We start from the raw sequence: 23028 nt of genomic DNA, 5'->3' as shown, positions 1-23028 counted from the left end.
ATAAAATCAGCAGCTCCCAATAACAGAGTTCATAAGCAAGTAAGCAAATTGTGACTTCAAGTTCAAGACAGTATCAGACAAGTACAGGGTATATAAACATAGCTGCTCCAGCAGACTGCACTGAAATAAGTATTAAATTGCATAAAACTGAGGGATTAGATGCCATCGAAGGAAGTATGGAGATGGTTTAAGGAACGGCACATGAGGAAAGATGACCCTGCTCGTGAGAGCTTACATTCTAAAGGGGAGGGGACTAATACATAGTGGGATATTTAACATATATACTACTGTATATTTAAAAGCACTGCACTGATCATTATATTAAAAAAAATTGGCATTTGGCTGTAGTTTTGGTTACTGCAATAAGTCCAGAAATTGAGATGCTTGGATTGTTTCTTATAAACAGTCTCGGTGGAATTACATTTTTACTAGTCCAAAAAGTATAAATATCTGCCTTTAACTTCTTACAGATAAATAGTGTTTGATACTGCAAAGTGTAGTCGAGTTATTAATGTAATCTCATTGACTATTAGGGTTTTTCTTCCTTTCCACACTAATTTCCGATTAACGTAATGTCTGCAATAGGGTTGGAGTGTGACCTAGGGAAGCATGTGACTTGGGGGTCCAATAAGGACTCAGGGAAGGGCAGTGTTAGCTGGGATATCAGGGCAGCAAAGGGAGGAGTCTTCCTCTCTTTCCTGAAGGTTTTCCCGCCCTCCCTCCCTTGTGTTATCATGGTTGGGTGGGTGTTTAATTGCGTTGGCTGATAGGCGGGAAAGAACGTCAGGTTAATAGAATTAGTTCTTATTCAAATGATGATGCTACGTATATTTTTGCTTTTCGGTGCGCTCGTCTCTCATTGGCTTAGGCCTTCGCTCGATCAACCGCTCGGGGGCAGTGACCCCACCCAGATGGGTGGGTAGTGAATGCAGTAGGTCGAGCGGATACCGCTTGTTAGGGTAGGCTTGATTACGTATGCAGATTTTGTGGGTGGAGCTTAGTTAATTAGCCATTCTTTCTGGGCCACCATTAATTAATTATTAATAAATTAATCTAGCTTAAAAGTGCTAAAATAAATCAGCTAACAATTTCTGCCAAACCTAAGTCTCCGAGTCTTTATTTCAGGTTTGGTTTGTAAGTTTTGAAATGTGATGTATATACATTCTCTATGCAGATGTGATGTATATACATGCTAGAGGTCACACACATCAGATGCTAGGATGTTTAATGCAACAGGCAGCTTTGTCTGTGCTGCGAGCTGGCACATAGCTGAGGGCTGATATCATGAACACATTTACCCAACTTCCTTTCAGCACTCTGAGCTCTCCTTTAATGAGAACAAAATGGAGTTTGATCCAGAAGCAGCAGGATTATCTAAGCTCTGGGTCACATTACTTCCTGATGTGCTGGTCAGGAAAAAATGTTTATCTCCAAGGCCATGATACCTCGGAACTCACTATATATTCTTCCTAACTGGCCATTACATTAGACTTAAGATGGATGTTCCATTATCACAAAGTAGAGTGTGACCATACAAAATATACCACACAGTAGTGCCTGTCATTAAGGTTATGAATCTACTGAGGTTGAGAAATGATACATGACAATTTATTTGTTTTTGCATTGATAATACATTTATTGCAAGGAAGCCCTGCAAAGTCCACCACGTATGTCTCCCACTGGCTCTAATGGCGATCTAGACCAGGCATGTCCAAACTATGGCCCTCCAGCTGTTGTGAAACTACAAGTCCCATCATGCCTTGCCACAGTTTTACTATTAGGGAATACTAAAACTATGGTAAGGCATGCTGGGATGTGTAGTTTCACAACAGCTGTAGGGCCAGAGTTTGGACATGCCTGATCTAGACAGATACTGAGGGGGGGGGGGGGGGGGGGTTTACAGTTTTAAATATATTTAAAAAGATTGGTTAAAAAAAAATTATCCTACAAACTTGCACATGTTTTTGATATCCATGGAATTTATTGAGGGACACAAATGAAAATCAAAAGACTAAATCAGGGGCAAGAACGTATGAGAATTTCTAAATGTACACTTCTCACATGCAAAGCATATAAGTAGCAGCTCCCAAGTTAGTTCGTTTCTAACCACTAATCTGTATATATATAGTAAATATTATTTAAGTAAGCACTCTCTTAAATAATATGTACAATTTATTGAGGGAACCTTATAATGCATCTGTACCTTATTATACATCTGCAATTGTATTTAATGTATTTATTATATTTTGTTTATTTCACTCTTCTTATATTTAGCCATAGACTACTTTTATTGATATTCTTGTTTTCTTTTTTATCTCTGAAGGCAGTCCAACCACATATTCCAAGCCTGTGGATGCCTTTGCTTTTGAAGAAGATAGCAGCAATGATGCTTTATCCCCTGAACAAGAGAGAAGTGATGACTCCCAGGGAATTGCATCTTCATCTCCGCAAGAGACCAAACATATGGATGCCATTGGTTCTCCACACTCTGCTCCGGTGCTGGTACGATTTATTTCCAATCTTAACATTTAAGAAACCTTTTCCTTAGAGGCTATCTTTACCAGGTTCGTTATTCTAAAGTTTCACAAATATCACCAACCATTTTTGTTCAGAAGCAGAGATGTGCCTCACCAGCACTGAGGTCAGTCCCACCATGGCCCTAACTGTGTGGAGTTTGTATATTCTCCCTATGTTTGTGTGGGTTTCCTCCGAGTAATTTGGTTTTCTCCCACAATTCAAAAATATACAGGTAGGTATATTGGCTCCCAACAAAATTTACCATACAATTTATGTATGCTTGTGTACATGTGGTAGGGAATATAGAGTGTAAGCTTCCTGGGGCAGGGACTGATGTGAATGTTTTGAATATTATCTGTAAAGCGCTTACATAATATAGCTGTGCTATATTAATAACTGTTAATATATTGTAGTCCTTGTTGAGGTTATGAAGCTACAATACAAAAAGAATGTAAAATCTTGGTATCTCTGACTTGTTGATATTGTATAAGGGGCCATTTCATCAGTGTGTCTAGGCATGGGACCACGAAAAACATGGCCATGGCCATCTGCTGGATATGTCGAAATATCAGCCAATGTGGTAAGCTTAAACACTTACCAAGTGGCCACTTGATATGTCTGTGCAGATTTTACAACTGAAGGAGCATTTCAATTTGCCTGCCGGACTGTGATGTCAGTCCCTGCAGCCTGTGTATGAACATGGCACTGTGCCGTGTTCCCAGAGTCATCTCTATTGTGTACACCACAACATTTTTCAGTCAGCCACTGCAGGGATACGAATAGGTAAGTGTGTGGTGTGGGACACTTGGACCCCGGGGCCTGTGTGAGTAGCACAACCTCGACCCATTATAGTTACCCCAATACGGTAGTTTACAGACATGTTGTGTATACACAACAGACAGCCCACTACCGATAAATGGTTCATTGTTCGAACAAATTATATGTCATTCTAGTGTTGTCCAGCCTTAAACATTTGTCTAGAGCAGGGGTAGCCAACTCCAGTCCTTGAGAGCTACCAATACTGTAATTCATGTTTTCCCATCAAAAAACACATTTTAAAAGATCCACAGGTGGAGCTAATTACTTCACTTGTAATTCTTTGAGGAGACCTGGAAAATGTTAACTGTTGGTAGCTCTCGAGGACTGGAGTTGACTACCACTGGTTTAAAGGAACAAAAAAATTATAAGAAAAACATTTTAAAAATAAAGAAAAGCTTTCATTATCTATTCCTAAACTAGAATGCTAATTGTCATAGAATGCATGGTTGTTATGCCTTCACACCCTCATTTACATACTGATGCCATTGGCACTAAGGCAAAATTATCAATGAGAATATAACAAGGCAGATAAAAATGCATATTGCTCATCTGTTCTGTAACAATTGGCAGCCAAAATATAGAATAAGCTTTAAATATACTAGTAAGTAAAAAAAAATTATTTGAAGTGACATGTTCACAATAATAGACTTTTATATTGATAGTTGATAGTGAAAGCTTCTGAAATATAAATATTCGGTACACAAGGCTGTCTGTATACATTTTGATTTGTTCCTTAAAATGTGCCATTAAGCTCTCATGCAGTTACAAAACTGACACAAAACCTATAGACCAAATCTTCTTGGACTGCATGACTAATGCCTAGAGTGCTGACCTTTAGAAGAGGTGAATTTATCAATTTATAAAATCAGTTGCATCATAAAGCACATTAAACTAAAATATGTCCATCATTTTGTTTAGAAATCTGGATTACTGACTGAAATTAGACGGGGCTAGTAAACGCTCTGCGTTGTAATAATGCTTCATAAGATAGCAATGTTCTGCACAGGGTATATAGGGGGATTGTTAACCCATATTTGACAGACCTTTGGCTCAGCCGGCTTACTCTTCATTCCTGTGTCTTTGTTACACAGTGTACTTGGCATAAGAGGCTTTGATTTTTCCAGGCTCTAATGGCAGTCAGCCAAAGTATTGTCTACGTGCTATGTCTACTTGCAGAGAGCTAATAAAATATGATTGGTCTCGGAGGCTTGTAGTGAGGGCATCATGCTCACAATCTAGCAGTTATTATTTTTCGTCACAAAGTACTTTTATGATCTATATCATGTTTTTTTTGTTGTTTTGGAGGTCTAAGGCCCACCTAAATAAATTCAAAGTCGCACAAATCTGAAAACAAATATGTTTTCAGCCCACCCGGGGAGTTTCTGTCTGCCCTGAAATCTATGTGAATGGTTGACCTTTTTTTTTCAATTTATTTATACGAGAACTACATAAATCGACAGCAGTTGTTACCTTGTCTGTAATATACAATATACCACTTATGCTGAGAGGCAATCACGTGCTTCTAAAACCTTGCATTTAGTATTATTCATTATATAAAACTGTTCCCCTTCTATTCAGACTATATCTATATACTGTATAGTATACACTGTCCACCTAGTCAATGTTGATATTTTCACCTTGTTGACCTTTTGTATACGGAACATTTGGTGTTTAATTGACTATGTTTTTACTGTAGATCTATTGAACCACAGCCCTTTGTACTCCATATTCTTTTCTAGAACTTTTCTAGAACTCTACCTATAAAAATTAAGAAAACTATAAAAAATTGGTTTCGTTATAGCCAAAAAAAAATTATGTTTATAAAATACACATTCTGTGACCATTTGTTTCCATTATCTCTCTTTTTTTTTCTTTTAGACCATTATACTGTATAGCATATTTGTTTTGGGTTAAATTTTAATTCTAACAGTTTGCACACAAAAAAAAGCCTTTGTGAATATCTTTTCAGTAGCCATAGCTGGACAGAATTTCAAGACATCCTGATTAAAAGAAATGCCCTCTCCAGATTTATTACTAGGTGTCTGCCAAGTACGCAATCACTAGATGCTTAGTCTCATCTGGTCTGCACAGAGTTGGAATATCAGTGTTTATGTCATTTTCCAGACACTGCACAGATTATCGAATTGTCGCCTCTGTCTCTTCCTAGTTTCCTCATACATAATATAAAAACTCTTACTGTATTCTGTATATGAATTACTGAAGAATATATTTGGTTCTCATGTCTATACCTACTCTTAAATGGTAACTACACTCAAATATGATATTTAAAAAATATAACAAATCATCATATTTGGTATTACGGTACTTATGTATTATCTGGACTCCCATGTTAAATGCACCCCATTTTTTCATACCCCTACTATCCAACTACGCATGGAGTTGACTTTATATAGTGTGGCGAGCGCAGCGAGCCACCGTGCCCGAAGCGTGGTGAGCACAGCGAGCCCCGCGAGAGGACGCTGTCTCATAAGAAAAACGGGAGTCCAGATATTACATAAGTACCGGTATTACTATAGTAAATCCTGATACATGAATTGGAAATAGGACTCCTTTAGAAAGTGCTTATTACTTACAGTAATACTGTCAAAGTCAACAGTAATACTGTGACAGTCAAAGAGCACTTACTAGTGCTCTTTGACAAGTGAATATTTGACAGACTACTGATATTACTAAAGTAGGTGAATTCATCAGAGTCTAGTCAACAAATGGTAGCAATATTTTCTATTTCAGTTCTCAACAGGTAGTTTCAGGCAGAAGCTATAGTATAACTACAGTATTGGAAGTCAAACCAATACATTTAGTAAGCATCATAAAGGTTTTAAGTAACCAACCTGATTTTTGACTGTCAACTCCTTACTTGTTTATAAAACTACTTAAAATAGGATGAATTCCAAACAACACATTTATTTTATTCTGTTTTGATTTAGTGTTGTACCTCTTAGTCCTTACTGTATCTCTCTACACCTATTTACTGGAAATAATTACCTATGCATGACTGCATAATTATATTGTAATTAACATCCAGAATTCATAACTCAGTAGATGTAATCTCCGCTTGGTGGAGACCTGTTAGTATGACTAGCGTGCAATAATTCTCACAATACAATATTCTATGGGAATAGCCTAGTAGGGTATCTGGAAGATAGAACAACACTGTCTTCGTCAGCACTATATTGTTGGCATCACAAGGTCGAAACAAGCAAAAGGTTGAGGTGGCAATGGTCAACACATGAAACGGTCAACATGTTTTCACATTTTTATTTTTACTTTTTCATACTTTACCATCCATGTGGACTACGATTGAGAATGGAGCATGGCGAGTGAAGTGATGTATGCGAGGGTACACCGTACACTAATTGGGGGTTAATGTACTCAAGTGGGGACTTTGACACCCAAAAACCTGAAAAACTCATGTTTACCTCTTTCATGTCAACCTTTTAATTGTTTCAACCTTTTTCCAGTGCCATGATTGTGTATGTCGACCTTTTGGTGTTGACCGATTGACTGTGGACCCCATGTTAACAATAGTAACCTAAATGTAAAAGTTGGCTCCTATATTTAAAGAACGCTAACTGTTTTCCTGTGGCCTTGAACACTTATTTTGCAGTTTATTCCAAGCGGCCATATATTACTGCAGTAGAATAGGGAAAGCATGAGTATAAACTGCACATAAATCTGTAGCCGGCTGTGTGTGACTGTCATCTTAGACTCTCTGCCTCTAATCCTGGTGCGGTGTCTGAGAGACCTGGCATGTCTGCTGTCTCGCTGTATGGTGGAATAAATAAAAGCATTTTGAAAGAATCTTGTTCTCCACTTATACTAGAATCATACCCAAGAAAATGAAAATGATGTCCAGGATATGAGTGCATTCCAGAGTCACCCCTGCTCACATCACTCTGAAAACCAGCTGTCTACAACGGGACCTCAGACACCTATCTCTACAGCAGTGAAGGTAAGGGTTAATAACTGTTGTCTTAAATGGCCCTAAAACCTCTAGTGATTTATTTTAGGTTATAGTCAGCTAAAAAATAAAAATTTTAACATGATCAACATGAAAAATATTTTTTTTTTCAATAATTGTATATTGCATTGAGGGTCCCTTTGAACCATATTAAAATGGGAGGTGTTGATTTTATCTGTGTTGATGACAAGTAAACTGAGCAGATGAGTACAATCTTAGGCGTGCGCACATTGGGGCAGATGTATTAAGCCTTAACAAGAGATAAATGCAAGGGTGATAAAGAGAGATAAATGTCCAGCCAATCAGCTCCTTACTGACTATTTTCAAACACAGCCTGTAACATGGCAGTTACTAGGTGATTGGCTGGACGTTTATCTCTCTTTATCACCCTTGCATTTATCTCTTGTTAAGGATTAATACATCTGCCCCATTGAGTGTTAAGGGTGCACAGGCACCCCCTAATGCTGTGCCCCCACCCCCACACTTATTGCTGCTAATAATACCAGCAATACCTTTTACCAAATACTTTTTAGACCTGTATTCCATTAAAATAAGCCCCCAATCAATTATGTGTGTTTTGCATTATTAATTGTATTACACCATTGTCATATCACTACATATCTGTGTCATCCAGATATGATGTTGACTTTATTTGCACATACTGTTACAGAGTAATTAGAAGATTAAAACTGAAATAGGCACGATATAATGGTGTGGCTGAGAGACGTTTTATATTGTAGTGAGCGCACGCCTGATTGGCGGTGTTAGACATGCCCAATAGGGGATGCAGTTAAAATCCCGGCGGTCGGGATCCCGGCGTTCAGAATCCCGACGCCGGAATCCTGACCGCCGAAATGCCGACACTTTCTCCCTCCTGGGGTGTCCACGACACCCCTGGGGGAGAATAAATTAGTGTGCCGAGCGTAGCGAGGCACCGGGCCCGCTGCGTGGCGAGCGCAGCGAGCCCGCAAGGGGGGGCGATCCACGTCCCCCCCTTGTCGGCATTTCGGCTGTCGGGATTCCGGCGTCGGGATTCTGAACACCGGGATCCCGACCGCCGGGATTCAATACTGAATCCGCCCAATAGGCATGTTAGGCACACTGCTTTGACAGTGCACCCCCTAATAAAATGTGCTGCGCACGCCTATGAGTACAATAGATGCAAAACAAATGCACCAATGAAGTACTAGCATATAGCTCTGAGGGTTTCTGGGTAATACATACAATATTATATAATGTAGAACTACTGTACAGCAATATCCTTTGATGTTGTTTGGTATACTTAGACGAAGTCTGCAGCAGATTCTAAGAACAGGCACAAGAAGCCAAAAGACATCAAGCCAAAGGTGAAAAAGCTGAAATATCACCAGTACATTCCTCCAGATCAGAAGGCAGAGAAATCTCCTCCACCCATGGACTCTGCCTATGCCCGGCTCCTCCAACAACAGCAGCTCTTTCTTCAACTGCAGATCCTAAGTCAACAACAGCAACAACATTTCAGTTACCAAGGCATGCACCACTCACATCTCAAGTACGTGCTCAACTCCATTTAATATATTATTTTTCCTTATCACAACGTGTAGATTGAATGCATACCATCTAATGCAGGCATGGCCAACTGTGGCCCTCCAGCTGCTGTGAAACGACACATCCCAGCATGCCTTGCCATAGTATAGCAGTCACTAATAGCAAAACTGTGGCCAGGCATAATGGGACTTGTAGTTTCCGAACAGGCAAAGAGGCCATACTTTGGTCATGCATGATCTAATGGTTAAAGATTGTAGGTATGTTTAGTGGTTGCTAAGCTACATGGTGGGGTTTTCATTTCATTGATAAACCTAAGATGCTTTATATTATGAGTTGGATAGTCACTAGTACTGTAAGGGAACTTACTCATTCCTAAATAATTTTACAATACCAGTACAATAAAAATACACAATTACACTAATTAGAAAAATGCAATGTATAAATTGCTGACCTAATTTGGACTGTTTCGTGTAACAATGTATTTGCTTAAAGGCAGCCAAATGATCAAATGACTCGGAATGCCAACACGCCAACAGTTCACAGTCCATCTTTGTCTCCAGTTAAGACCACCTTTTCTGGCCAGACCAATGTATCATCTATGAAGCCAGGATTATTGCCCTCCAATCTGGATGATTTAAAAGTAGGTCTATGGATTATCTAACCAAAACACTGTATGCATTTTGCCTGAAAATGTATGTTTCTAAGAAAATAATTTAAAGTTGACTAAGGAACTGCATGAACTGTAATAATTAATGTTGCCAATGCCTAAAAACATTGTATTAATAATTGTATGACTCTGCTAACAAATTATTTTTTAGTGAAACATTTTGGTTCTACAGAATATCTGTCTGAAATATGTTTTATTAAAATAATGTCAATAATAATTTTAAAACTTTTTAAAGTAAACATTTAGATTCACAATTGCTAAATCTTAGAATACTTTTCTTTTAAAGGTTTCTGAGTTAAGACAACAACTTAGAATACGTGGTTTGCCTGTTTCTGGTACAAAGACATCACTGATGGAACGACTTCGACCCTTCCAGGAGTGCAGTAGTAACAGTGTTCCAACATTCGGTGAAATTACAACAGTCACTTTCCCAGTAACACCAAATAACTCACTTTCTGGTTACCAAACACACCCATCAGCAGGAGTTATGTCAAATGGATTCTATCAGTTTGGTAGCACTAGCTCCACCCCACCAATATCGCCAGCTTCGTCTGACCTCTCTGTTAGTGGATCTTTGCCTGATACCTTCAGTGATGGGCAAATGTCTTCTCCACAGTTTGGTCTACACCCTTCCCCTATCCATTTAAGTGCTGAGGAAAGTCTAATGAGCAGTATCAACAGTGGTAGCTACCAAGTAGAACTGGAAGGCATTGATGCTGAAAAAGACAAAATGTTGGTGGAGAAGCAGAAAGTCATCAATGAGTTGACTTGGAAGCTTCAGCAGGAACAAAGACAAGTTGAAGAGTTGAGGCTGCAGCTACAAAAACGGAAAGGGAGCTGTGGGCCTCAAGACAAGATTCTGCCATCTCATCACTTTTTTGGGGCACCTATCAAACAGGAAAATGTGTCAAGTTGTCCCTTTGCATCAAAGCAAATGGCTATGAAAACACAGACACATACTACAAATGAGAAGATGGGATCATGCACTACGCAGCCCATGCCTTGCTTGATAAATAACCATTGCATGGAGACTTCAAACCAAAACTCTATCATGTCTTCCACATTCCTAAGTCCCCAATGTTCTCCTCAACACTCTCCACTTGGAACTACAAATAGTCCACAGCACATCAGCCTACCCCCATCTCCTAACAACCACTACCTATTGTCTGTATCGCCAAGCACTCAAGGAGATGCACGCAGTGTATCGCCACATATCAACCATCGGATTCACACAGCCCAGGTATAAAAAAAACAGTAAAGTACATGTATGTGCACTTTGGTTGTCTCATATTTACTTGAAGATGTTAGTTTATATATGCTTTCATTTTAGTGACATGTCCTTTACATTATACAGTATGGCAAATGTGTATGTATTTATTTTGGTTAAATAAATTGATGGGTAAATATGTATTTCTTACAGAATATTTTTTAAATTGTAAAAAAATGCACTTCTGTTAGGGAACCCATATTAAAATAACTAGCCAGGAAGATAACTGTAGCTACTGTAAATACTGTATAAGTATATATGTTGACTTTTTGAGATTTTTTTATTAAACTAGTAGGTTCTAACTCTGTCAAGAACATAATTAAATAGAAGTCTAATATTTATTCTACTGCTATCACTAAAAGAAGTACAACTAACTTTCGTCTTACAATTTTGTTTTCATAGAATGCTGGGAGCACCGTATGCTTTTCTCCAAACCAGAACACATTACAGCCACCTTATATTGAACAATCAGAAAATAAGCAGAGTAATAAAGATGGAGTACCTCCAAAGAGTCCACCAGTGCTGGGAAAGGTAGGATCTTCAGGGGTGTACCATTTTGATTCAGCTGAGAATTTAAAACATTGCAGTTTGTATCTGATTGTGAACCTAATGCTGTATTCTGGTTCTAGATACTAAAATGTCAATATATTTTATTTATAGAAGTTTATTTAGTTTCCTAAACAAAGGTTATTGACAAACGATGAAAAAAAGTATAACTAAATAAAAATGGCAAAATTGTATTAATAACCATTGTGTCATTAAATAAAGCGTAAACCATATAATTATAATGTATGGCTCTGAGTAATAGAAACTAGTGCCTCCTAGATGCAAAAAGCAACAAGTAACATGTAAATAGAAAGATCTGTACCTGATTCCCTAACCCTTCATATCTTAAGGTGTTTCATACATTTTTGGCAAGAATTATTAATACAACATAGGAAAAAATATAACAGTGACTAGAATTATTAATACAACATAGGAAAAAATATAACAGTGACTAGAAAAAGTTTAAATAAGTTATGATTCTGCCATTTTCTAATCATTGCAACCATATTATAATAACTCTGAATACATTAAGCAACTCATAACATTTATAGGGTGTATGCAATCCAGGATCACGGCTGTCGATCCCTCCTGACAACCATGATCCTGGCCTGTTTGCGGTCTGATCGACTGCAGAATGACAAGCGTGATTCAATGTCCCGCCTGTCGATCGGTGCAAAGGTGGCGTGGCCGCAAAACGGCCATGGATTGGCGATCTGCCCCCGGGATCGTGACAATCCACGGCTGTTATTGTCAGAACTGGCCCGACAGCCATATAAAGTCGGGCCCGTTCTGCCGTGATCCCGCTTCAATGCTGACGCTAAAGACAGAATCGAATAGGGAGCCACCACTATTTCCCCCGTCGGAAATAGCAGTGGCAGATTGCATACCCCCCATAGAGTATGTATGAGGGTGTCCAGCAGATCACTGGGATTTCCCCCGAAATATGCAATTAGGAACCACTGAAATTAAGCCATTTACCTTTTTAAGTGTCATTGCAATTTTTATAGTGTATATGTTGTCAAATCTAGAATGAGCAACCTTTTCAAAACTTTTCCCCAATGTAGTCACTTTATTCCTCATTTGGCTGGAAAATTTGACATAAATACTAACTAAATTTCAAAAAAGTGTTACAGGTCCATCTTTAATCAACCCACACAACAGAGGACTACTTACTAAGAGGGAGTTCCATTTCACATAGGATGTTGCTATAGGCAACAAATCAGAATCGACTTCTTATTTATTTTGCATCTTGCAGAAGCCAATAGGTAGTATCTGATTGGTTGCCCATAGCAACAACCCATCTGAAATAGAACTCACATCTTAATAAATTTTCTCCAACATCCTCACTGCTCTGTTCACAGTATATCAATTTAGTGAAATGGAAATTTTCAAAGAAAGTACAGAATGTCAATGCACAGAATGATAAAACACACACAATATTTGAAGATTACTCTACGGAAATCATTGCAAAAAAGGACAGTTCCACTGGAAAACTCGGTTTGCATGAAAAGACACTGCAATTTTACTTTGTTCTAATTAATATATGTGTATTTAATAACAGAGGAGTAAATGTAAAGTTTCTAAGGCTCCTCCATGTGACAGATTCAAGGTTTCTTACAGTAACTTGACTTTGTGTCCTTAGTGCTTCAAAGAGGCCTATTACAAATAATTTTGAAATGAGGCAAAATTTAAAAAAAGGGGGTCAAGAAAATTATGGAAATAAATAATAAAAACTATTGCATGCATCGCTTAAAAGTGCTGGAGGTGTTTGGAAATGTCTTCACATTTAGAAATTGCCATTCAATTTGAAAAAAGTACTTATTTTTAAATGACACATGGATAAAACCATGGTGATATTTATCGAGTTTTGGACCTTTTTTTATTTTGCATGAAAATAAATCTTAGCTAAATTTATATATAAAAGTTGAAGCCAGTTCCAAAAGTGCAAAATTGTCAAATTGTAATCAAAAGTAAAATATTTAAAACAAAGTGTACTCTATCCAGTACTCCGTACAAGTAAATTTATTCTGCATTCACATTTTATAAATATAAATATATATTAATAAATATAACAGAAAAACTTAAAATTCATAGTTAAGTATCAAATTTAAAATACACATATTTAATTATACTGTATTTACTTGCAGATAACTGCTTTACAACCATTTCCCCAGGCAGGTCAAAAGCTTTCAACCCCATGTACGACTTTCTCTAACGCAACCTCATCAGTTTCCAAGCAGCTCCCCACCTATGAGGATGCAGTCAGACAGGTAATAAGTTCTAGGTAATTTATTATATTTTGTAAGCCTTTTTTATTTTTTCAAGAAATAAAAAAAAGGTTTTGGGAAATTAACAAGACCATTATATTAGTACATGTTAAAATACAATCACATAATTAAATATCACTATTCTTTGTCTTGGAATCTTGAATAATTGGTCCAAAAATGTCACCATGGAATCCAGTGATGTCATTGATAGGTAGTTAGCTATTGAACTTTAATTATTTGGTATACAAGCCTATTTAATATTTGATTGTAAAGCATATACAATGTTACTCCATTTTACAAACATTTTAGAACTGTGCTTGTTTCAACACCAGCGAATATTTTTGCATTCTCTTTTCTTGCAAATCGGAATTTATAAATTATGATATTATAAAAATGTAAGAAAATGGTGTCCCATTGTTTACATATTAAGATTTGGGAATCCTGTTTTATTGGGCTATGGATGAGGAGCACTGGGGAAAGATAGCTAAAGCTGGAGATACATGAATACACAATGTATTGAATTTGAGAACATCAACTTTTTAATGTGGCTGAAATAATTTTACATTAACCATTATTATGAAATTAGTAAGCCCACTCGAAGAAAAAGCTTTGAAAGCTAGTCTGCTACCTTCTGTGTTTGTGTATGTGTGAGAAAGAGATGTAGTTTAACTCTCTGCCAGCAGATGGCAGTGTTTCGGAGACTAACGGACACTAGACATATATATATAGAGAGACGATACATACTGTACATACAATAATTTGACAAAAACTTTCTTAGTTAACCATAATCATGTCTTTCCACAGCAAATCACAAGAAGTCAACAGATGGATGAACTTCTTGATGTCCTGATTGAGAGTGGAGGTAAGACTGCAACCAAATAAAAGATTACAACATGAGATTGCATCTTTCACAAATATGTACATGAATACATTTCAGTCTTAATTGAACCACATATAGGGAGAGATGCAGGAAAGGGAAAAATGCAGCCAAACCTCAGAAAATGCAATTCTCTGAGGTTTGGCCATGGTCAGCATATGCACCTGGCTCAGAACGCAATACATTATTGGGGCTTGGATGTGGTGGGTAATGCCATTTTCAAATTGGTGTTGGCCATAGAAGCCTATGGGCTTCTATCACAGATTTCTGCTGTGATGGATCCAACCGGATCCCTCCCAGCATCCCAGGCAGAGCGTGATAGGCCTCCAGGTCCAAAATTTAGAAGTTCTATCATCGCAAAGGACGGCACTTTCCGCAAGAGCAGTCCTTTGCCAAATTCTTCACGCTTATGGTGTTACTAGAAGCAGAGACTGGCACCAGAGACTGGCACAGTTACTAGAACCAGAGACTGGCTCTGCTTGGTGCAGAGACTGGCACCAAGCATCGCAATTTGCTTGCGATGCTTGCTGCATTCCGCTCATTGTCTGAAGGAATCTTTCCGTTTAGCCTGTTGTGAGAACTGCATATATGTATTCAATGTGGTGACACACGTGTATTACCAGATTATATAAAGAATAAGCAGCTGATAATCAGATTGAAGTGAAAGGTCTAAAATGTGTGCTAGTTTTATTATATTGATGAGAAATGGTTATCTGGAGAATCCATTTCTGTCCTCTAAAATAAAACACATGTAGACCTGGTCCCAATGTAGTCAGTTTCAACCAACTTGAACTGACATTAGATTCTGTGTTGCCAATTACACTATTTGAATGTGTCACTCTAAAGTAAGAATTCATTCATAGAAACAATCTGTTGAACCTGAGTACAGTGTAAAAGGTTGTCCAGAAACCAGAAATGTATTCATTATTTGTTTGATCCAGTACTTACCCTTACCACTGGACTACACCTGTATTTTACCATTCATGTGTGTGTCACATTGTCCACACATCTGTGATATTGGGGCATCTGAGTAGTACTGGCTGCTTAATAGAAATGCAAAAGTGACTTTTGGAATTGACATAACATTTTGTTACCTTAGTCATAACTGTATGATTACATTTCATTCTCCATTATATTGCTTCAGAAATGCCAGCCAATGCCAAAGATGAGAGGCCATGTGGGCAGAAGCTTACTCAGCTAAGTGTGTCAACTGGAAACTCAAATGTGTCTGCTTCAAACTCTCACCTTCCATATGACAACTGCTCAAACAATGACAGTCACCTTGAAGTCTTACTAAATTCTCACAGCCCCATCGGAAAATCCACTGAAATCCCACTGCTTAAGATTGGGAATGAAGACGCACATTTTGACCGGGTTATGAATGGGTTTCAAGGAAAAGTTAATGAAGATATACTCCCATCCCGAGAAATCTTGGAAACTTCTCTATCTCCCATGGAGACCCAAATGTCCCCATCAACTGCAGAAAGCACTGCCCTCCATCATTTGAGTTTTACTGAATCTCCTTGGGAAACTATGGAGTGGTTGGACTTAACGCCACCAAGTTCAGCCACAGGTTTGGGGTCACTTGCCACTACTGGTCCTAACATTTTCAATACCGACTTCCTAGATGTTACAGATCTCAACTTAAATAATGCAATGGACTTGCACTTAGAACAGTGGTAGAGGCTTTATGAATTTCCGGTTAAACAGATATCAATGCAAAATACCAGATAGTGACCTTACCAATAACCAGCTCTGTCAAGACATTTAGGCTTGTATGCAATTGGTAGGGGTTAAACATAATCCATAAATGTTCTACAGTAACTAGCAATAAAACTCCATATTGCCTTTACTGCAAAAGAGCAGTATTGCGCTCTAATGCTGCAAGTTAGGATTTTATAAAGCACAGCAATTTTCTTCAAAACAAGCAAACCAAAAAAGGGAGTAACTCCCATTTACCAAATATGCACACCAAAAAGTACAAAACGTGTGCAAAAACTTTTTTTATGCATTGCTCTTTCTTAAACTTTCATGTTTGTTCAGTAGAGAGAAGTCTGAACTACATCAGATGGCATTAGACCAAAGATTGTCTATAGACATTGTGCTTTTAATACGGTTTAATTCCTGCGTAGCAGTGTTATAGTTAAGCAGGAGTCCCTTTAAAAGCATTATTTTAGCTTTATTAGTTAAAAAAAACACAACTTATTTTTAGACAATCATGTGCCCCTAAATTGCATAAAATTGAACCTAGCTCTTAAAATACATATATAAGTCAAAATAAAATTTCTTAATGCAGGCATTGGCAACCATTGACCCTCCAGGTGTTGTGAAAGTCCCAGCATGACATGCCACCGTTTAGCACTCCCTTATAGCAAATCTGTGGCAGGGCATGCTTTAGGACTTGTAATTTCACAACAGCTGGAGAGCCAAAGGTTGCTTCCGCCTGCCTTAAGGAATCCCCTTAAGTTATCATTTTGTGGATACTGCACAACAATAAGATATATATATATATATATATATATCACTTAATTGTCCGTGTTTTGGGTTATTTTGATTCTAAAGGTGCCCATACACGGTACAATCATTGTATACAATTTGGACTAGATCGCATTGCATCGGTTTTGCAATGCAATGAGATGAGATCTAGCACAAAAAGTATGTGAAGCACATACTTTTTTGAGCTGTGCGATGAGATGTGTGATGGGAGCACGCATCTCATCACACCCAGCAATTGTACCGTGTCAAAATTGTTTTTTTCAGTGATTATGAGACCTATTACAAAATTCCCCTAAATTTTAAATCATGGATGATATTAAGTTTCTTAAATGTTGTAAGGTAGGGAAAAACTCACTGCTTGGAACCAATGGTGAAACTACTACTACTACTACTACTACTACTACTGTATTGCTCGACAGTGGGGAAGAAGTTTCAAGCCTTGGAGATTAATAAAGTGGAGAAGTTGCCAAAACAAAACAATCATCTTGGTCTTTGAAATGACAGTTAGAAGCTGATTGGTTGTTTTGGGGAACTACTTCACTTTATCTTCCTCCAATGCTTTATACATCTCCTCCAGTATCATGTAGTTATCCCCTTATGCTATATACACTTCTTGATACACCTTTCCTTCTGTTTCTGGAAGTTTTCTTCTAAATGTAAGCTGGACATACTGTAGGCAAGATTTTTTTGTCACACTGCGTTATTAGCCTGGATGTCCAATGTTGAATTTAAACAAGCTCCTGTATATCTAATGTACCCAACCCATGCATACTGTACTGTACATGTAAACTACAAAACATAAGTTTTGAAATGTATGTATGAACATGTGCATGAAATTGTTACCTATATATGTATGATTTTCTGGACTGTATAAATTATAGAAAAATGTAAATACACAATGTAGTCTGTTAGCCAGGCTTATAGAGATACTGTATAGACATCACTCCAAATAATAAGTGGTTGACAACTACATTCAAATTTACTTTGTATTTACGCTACTGGAAGAAAGTACACACTAAGTTTCTTTTTTTGGTTTTGTTTTGTTTGAATTTGACTGTTTAACTTTAACCCCATTCCTGAATTTGTAATGGATTTAATAGAACACATTTAAGTCCATCAAAAATGTTTAAAGTAAAAGTAAAAGCAAAAACTTCTACACCTAGTTGTAACATTTATAATGTATATATGATGCAATTTTTGTATGTGTTTCAAAGCATTTTTTAAACTACAGGAAGTGTTTATAAAATAAATCGTTATGTTCACCAAATTAGCAATACATTTCTGCATGCTGTATATAGGTAGAAGTAGCTTTTTAGGTTGACTACACCATTTTTCATTTCATTTATTGTATAAATGTTCACTGTGCACTGCTAAGACTTACTGTAGCATGATCACAGATTGCGCCTACAGATTTTATTTTTAAGAATTACTTAGAAGCCATTCCATTCAGTTCTAAGAATCGCACTTTATGTCAGCATAGATATATAACAGTTATTCGTGTGTTTAAAAACATTTCCGTGTGTTTCAACATTCGTTTTTTTTTAAGTTAAGATAAAGTCCTATATTTTGTTTCTATTGATTTTGTTTTAACCATTTGAAACAGAAAATAAAAATTATAGTTTGTCAGTAGAGAAGTCTTGAGGCACATTAGTTATTTCCCAGAATCCTTTGCATATTTTTATTTAGCGATCAATTCACAGAATGATCCTCAAAAGGGTTTATGCACATAAGTAAAAATAAAGTATTGGATACTGTTACCATGCCATAAGTAAACGTTACTAGGGCCAAATAAATAATGACATCCATTTTGTCTCCCACTAAAGCCAATAAACTTAAATTTTTGATAAGGCTAATAAAAAAGTATGTGCTGTATATGGTAGAATTAGGTTGTAACTCATAGGGCCAAATGTAATGGGTGTGAGAATCAGAAAGTGAAACATTTTAAGAGAGTTTTCCCATTTTTTTAAAGTGTAATCATTTACACTGAAAAACGGGTTGATTTTGCCATGTATATTAATGGAACATCCAGACATTAATGTCTGGTGTAGGGATATAAAAGACTTATGTTTACTGTATAGCACCACACTTCTGAGGAAGGACCTTTGGGTCCGAAATGCATTAAGTGTGTGGTGATTTCTTTTTGGATGTCTGTGCCGGCTGACTGCTATCATCCATCTCCAGCAACCTGTGGAGGACCAATTTCCAGATTTGGATCCTACATCTTCTGGGAAAGGAGCTCTGGGAGTCTGGTAGCAGCTTGTGCTCGGGATTCTACTTGTCATGCTTTTAAATCATCAACTCTTGTGAGTTTAATGCACACATTAAAATATCAATTTGTTTAAAGTACTACACCATGATTTTTGTGTGCCCTTACTGTGAGTCCCATTATTAGGGAACAAAGGGTATTTTTATGTCATTTCAGACTGAATACTCCTGATATTGGAAATTCAACCTGCTTTTACAAAGTTATGTATCACTAATGTATCACTTATTGGTGTATTATCTTATGGGAACATACCAAGGTAGCGCTGTTTGGTAAACAAATTTGCTTTAAAAAAATTGGAAAACTTTCCAAAATCTCTCACTTTCTGATTGTCACACCCTATTACATTTGGCCCATAGTATCTAAAAATATTATCTTTCCTCATGCTCTCAAGAATATTGAATTATAGCCCATTTTAGTCATACACTTAAACTTAAGCCTAAGGAAATGATAATACTCTCTTGTAGTGCTCAAGCAGGAATGGCACGGCTGATGTATTCAGAGACTCAATTACATTCTGCCCAAAGTTGCACCAAGGCTCAAAGAGAGCTAGGGACATCCCTGGGTACTGGCTTAGGGTGTAAGGTGTGGCCTACTTATGGAGGTGTGTGCACACCCCCTACAAAAATAGATGAAAATAAATTGTTGCGCTACACAGGTCTATGCCTTACACACCTCAGCCAGGGGCAGATCCAACCCGGGGGATCAATGCTATTGCTACCCTGACATGCCCTCTCATACATCATACAGGTGCATGAAGAGGAGACTGCTGCAACACTCAGTGGTCTACCGGACTGCAGCACACAGCAGCCTGTGCTGAGCTAAGGAGAAAGGCAGCTGTCACTGACAGGTAAGAAATAGGCTATAGACACAGGCCTCTCCAAAAAAATCCAGATACCAGACTATAACCATAAAGTTGCATACACATGGTACGATTTGAGCTTCCAATGTTGACTATACAGTCAAAATGGGAAAAAGAGTTAGCACAAATCGCACAGTGTGTATACAGCTTTCGATGCCAATGCTCGCCCCTGTGAGATCATCATCTCTAGAAAATAAAGACTGCAGGCAAGCCAATTTTGACTAGATTGTATATAGTCTAGTGCTCTAGTACAGTCAAAATCTGCAATAGTCTCAAGCAAATATAGAAGGGTTATTCTGGTTGATTCGCAAGGCTGCAAATTCGCAGCCTTGCATGTCCACCAGATGGCGCCTGCCACCTGCATGGACAAATGCCCTCACATGCCACGTACATTCGCAGTGGCTGCGAATGGATGTTTAACATAAACATCCATTCGCCGACTGTCGGAGAACACCCACATCCTTTGATGGTCGCCAACCATCGAAAGATGTGGAAGGCCCACGCACATCTAAGGTTACACTCAGGTAACCTTAGAAATGTGTGGCCTTTTGTCAGGAAGTGGGTGGGCAGCTGACATCAGTGATGTCAGCTGCAAGCCCCCGACACCCACATTACCGGGTGATTTCCATGGGAACGCCCAGCGTTTTCATGGGAATGCCCATGAAATGCTGAACGTTCCCATGGGTTTGACTATCCGCCCCATGCCCCCCGCATGCTGTCTTGGGTGCACAGAAATGTGGCTGAACATGCGCATAGGCCAAACATCAGTCCCCCTGTGGACAAACGGTCTGTGCGAAAGGACCAGAATAACCCCCTTAGTTAAGATTGCATGGTTCTGGGCTCCACAGAGTTTAAGGGAAATCACAGTCAAAATCATACACAGCCAAAATCTCACTGTGTGTGTATGCACCTTAAGATTGATGTGATTACTGCAATTCACAATGACCATACCATACTAAAATAGTTTAACAAAATGTTACTACTTTCTTATGAAGGCTTTAAAATGAAATGTCCATCTCAGTTCTAGGGGAGATGTGGTAAACCTCCTATAGAAGCAGAGACGTTGCCCATTGCAGCCAATCAGCTTCTACTTATCATCCTTCAAATAATTTCTATAAAATGATAGCTACAGTAGAACATCTTTAAAGGGTTTGATACATTAGTCTTATGAAGTCAAGGATCTAATCTCCAAAGGAAATTGTGTCAATGTATTTACATGTGTGCAATTCAGAATTGGATAATATTGTCAGAAAATAGTTTTATTAAAATTTAGAATATTGCTGTTCCATTTATATTAGAAAAAAAAATTGTCCTTTTTGCCAACATTTCCGTGAAGAAGAAGAAGAAGAAGAAAAAGGCTTGGGAGATGGTTTTGATATAGTTTTACTTTGTTTTACTTTCAGATCCAATATTACTATTAACATGAACAGAAGGTTTTCTATTAGAAAATACAAAATGTCTGTACATTATACAATTTTGTTACAAGTTACATTGCATTTTGTAGTAGTTGTAAAAGAAATAAATTATGAGCTTAATATAAATATGAATTCATAGTCTATGGAAAGTATTCATTAATATATTTTAAGTATCAGTAATATTGTAGTGGCAGTCTGTTAATCAATTCCTGTTTCTGTTTTTTTTTTTTTTTTTTTTCAAATAGAATTTTTATCAATGTTTTTGTTTTGCAGTACCACTGTGTAAAAGGTTACCACCAGTAAATAGAAAATATTATGGTGCATCTTACAATACTGACTTAATGTGCACCACCACTACAATTCCCATGTAATCAATCTTAACCATCAAGAGGACATTGTTAAATATTATGTTAGGGTGTTACTGGAATAAAAGCTAGGCATGTTATGATATATATTAGGGGACCAAGTCCTTCTTGGACACAATTATACTTTTTAATAAACTAAACACTGTGGTGTAGAAATTCCATCTTCATGTGTCATATTTATTAACATGATACATGTTCTCCACAACCAGGGCCCAGGACATTTACTTTCCTGATTTATTTGTATGTATACATATATATATATATATATACACACATATATATATATATATATTGCTTTATTTAAAACTACAGTAAGGTGTAAAGTCTATTATAGGTGTGATGTCATACTTTAATACCCCATGAGGCGCTAGACATGCAGAGCGACTGAGCCTCTTATGGATGAGTACCATCTATTTCTTAAAATTTTGCATCATATTCACATCACAGACACATATAAAATACTACTAACATTGTTCTATAGCCGCTGGGCTCCATTTTTAACCACACAGGAATTAGTTTTTAGCATGCACAAAGCCGCATTTGAAACTTACGGCTGCATCATGGCACTTTGTATACAGATTCAGGATCATTTGCACAAAGATGAACAAGGGTCTTACATCAAATTGATTAGTGTAATCAAACAAAGTAATTAGGTCACTTCCGGTTGTTCTGTTTGTGCAAATAGGATGCACATTTTGAACAAAATTATGATTGTAACCACAGTGTATGAATACACATCTGGATGTGAAAACCCCTACAGTATTATTCCACTGCATGTAAAGACATCTTCCACATGTCTCTGGAAGCACTTTCTTTGGCAAATGATGTATATATATATATATATATATATATATATATATATATATATATATATATATATATATATATATATATATATATATATTCCACCTGTAGTGTTTAATAGCATTTGCAGTTTATTATAAATATTAGTAATCCCTGTTATGTGTGGTGATGGGACTTGACCATTCATAGTTCTGATGAATAAAATCTCTAAAAGACTGAGGGGGACGGCAAAATATTTTTTGTTTTTAATATTTTTTTATTGGTCTTTGGTGGTAATAGTTGGCTTCAGTCTATGCAATAAATCAAGTGTGTGCCTTAATCTTCTCAGTGGATATACAAAATGAAATACAAAGA

The 23028-nt window shown here is 37.3% G+C and overlaps 1 protein-coding gene across 3 annotated transcripts in view; it reads left to right on the top strand.

Moving 5' to 3' along the window:
* MYOCD (myocardin) overlaps window positions 1-22739 on the top strand; it is a 45409-nt gene extending 22670 nt beyond the window's left edge. Inside the window, exons 5-13 of one of the 3 annotated variants that reach the window (XM_083148320.1) lie at window positions 2324-2502; window positions 7181-7309; window positions 8605-8849; window positions 9338-9485; window positions 9799-10752; window positions 11182-11310; window positions 13500-13595; window positions 14397-14454; window positions 15614-22739. In XM_083148320.1, coding sequence (XP_083004446.1) covers window positions 2324-2502; window positions 7181-7309; window positions 8605-8849; window positions 9338-9485; window positions 9799-10752; window positions 11182-11310; window positions 13500-13595; window positions 14397-14454; window positions 15614-16152 — 2477 coding nt within the window. In that variant the 3' untranslated portion in view covers window positions 16153-22739. Of the gene's footprint in view, window positions 1-2323; window positions 2503-7180; window positions 7310-8604; window positions 8850-9337; window positions 9486-9798; window positions 10753-11181; window positions 11311-13472; window positions 13596-14396; window positions 14455-15613 lie in introns of all 3 variants that reach the window. The other 2 variants (XM_083148319.1, XM_083148321.1) reach the window with 2 other exon arrangements.
* The last annotated feature ends 289 nt before the right edge of the window (window positions 22740-23028 follow it).

The sequence above is a fragment of the Crinia signifera genome, chromosome 6 (assembly GCF_055691185.1).
Source record: "Crinia signifera chromosome 6, ASM5569118v1, whole genome shotgun sequence".
NCBI lineage: Eukaryota > Metazoa > Chordata > Amphibia > Anura > Myobatrachidae > Crinia > Crinia signifera.
This window is presented reverse-complemented; position numbering and strand designations above follow the sequence as displayed.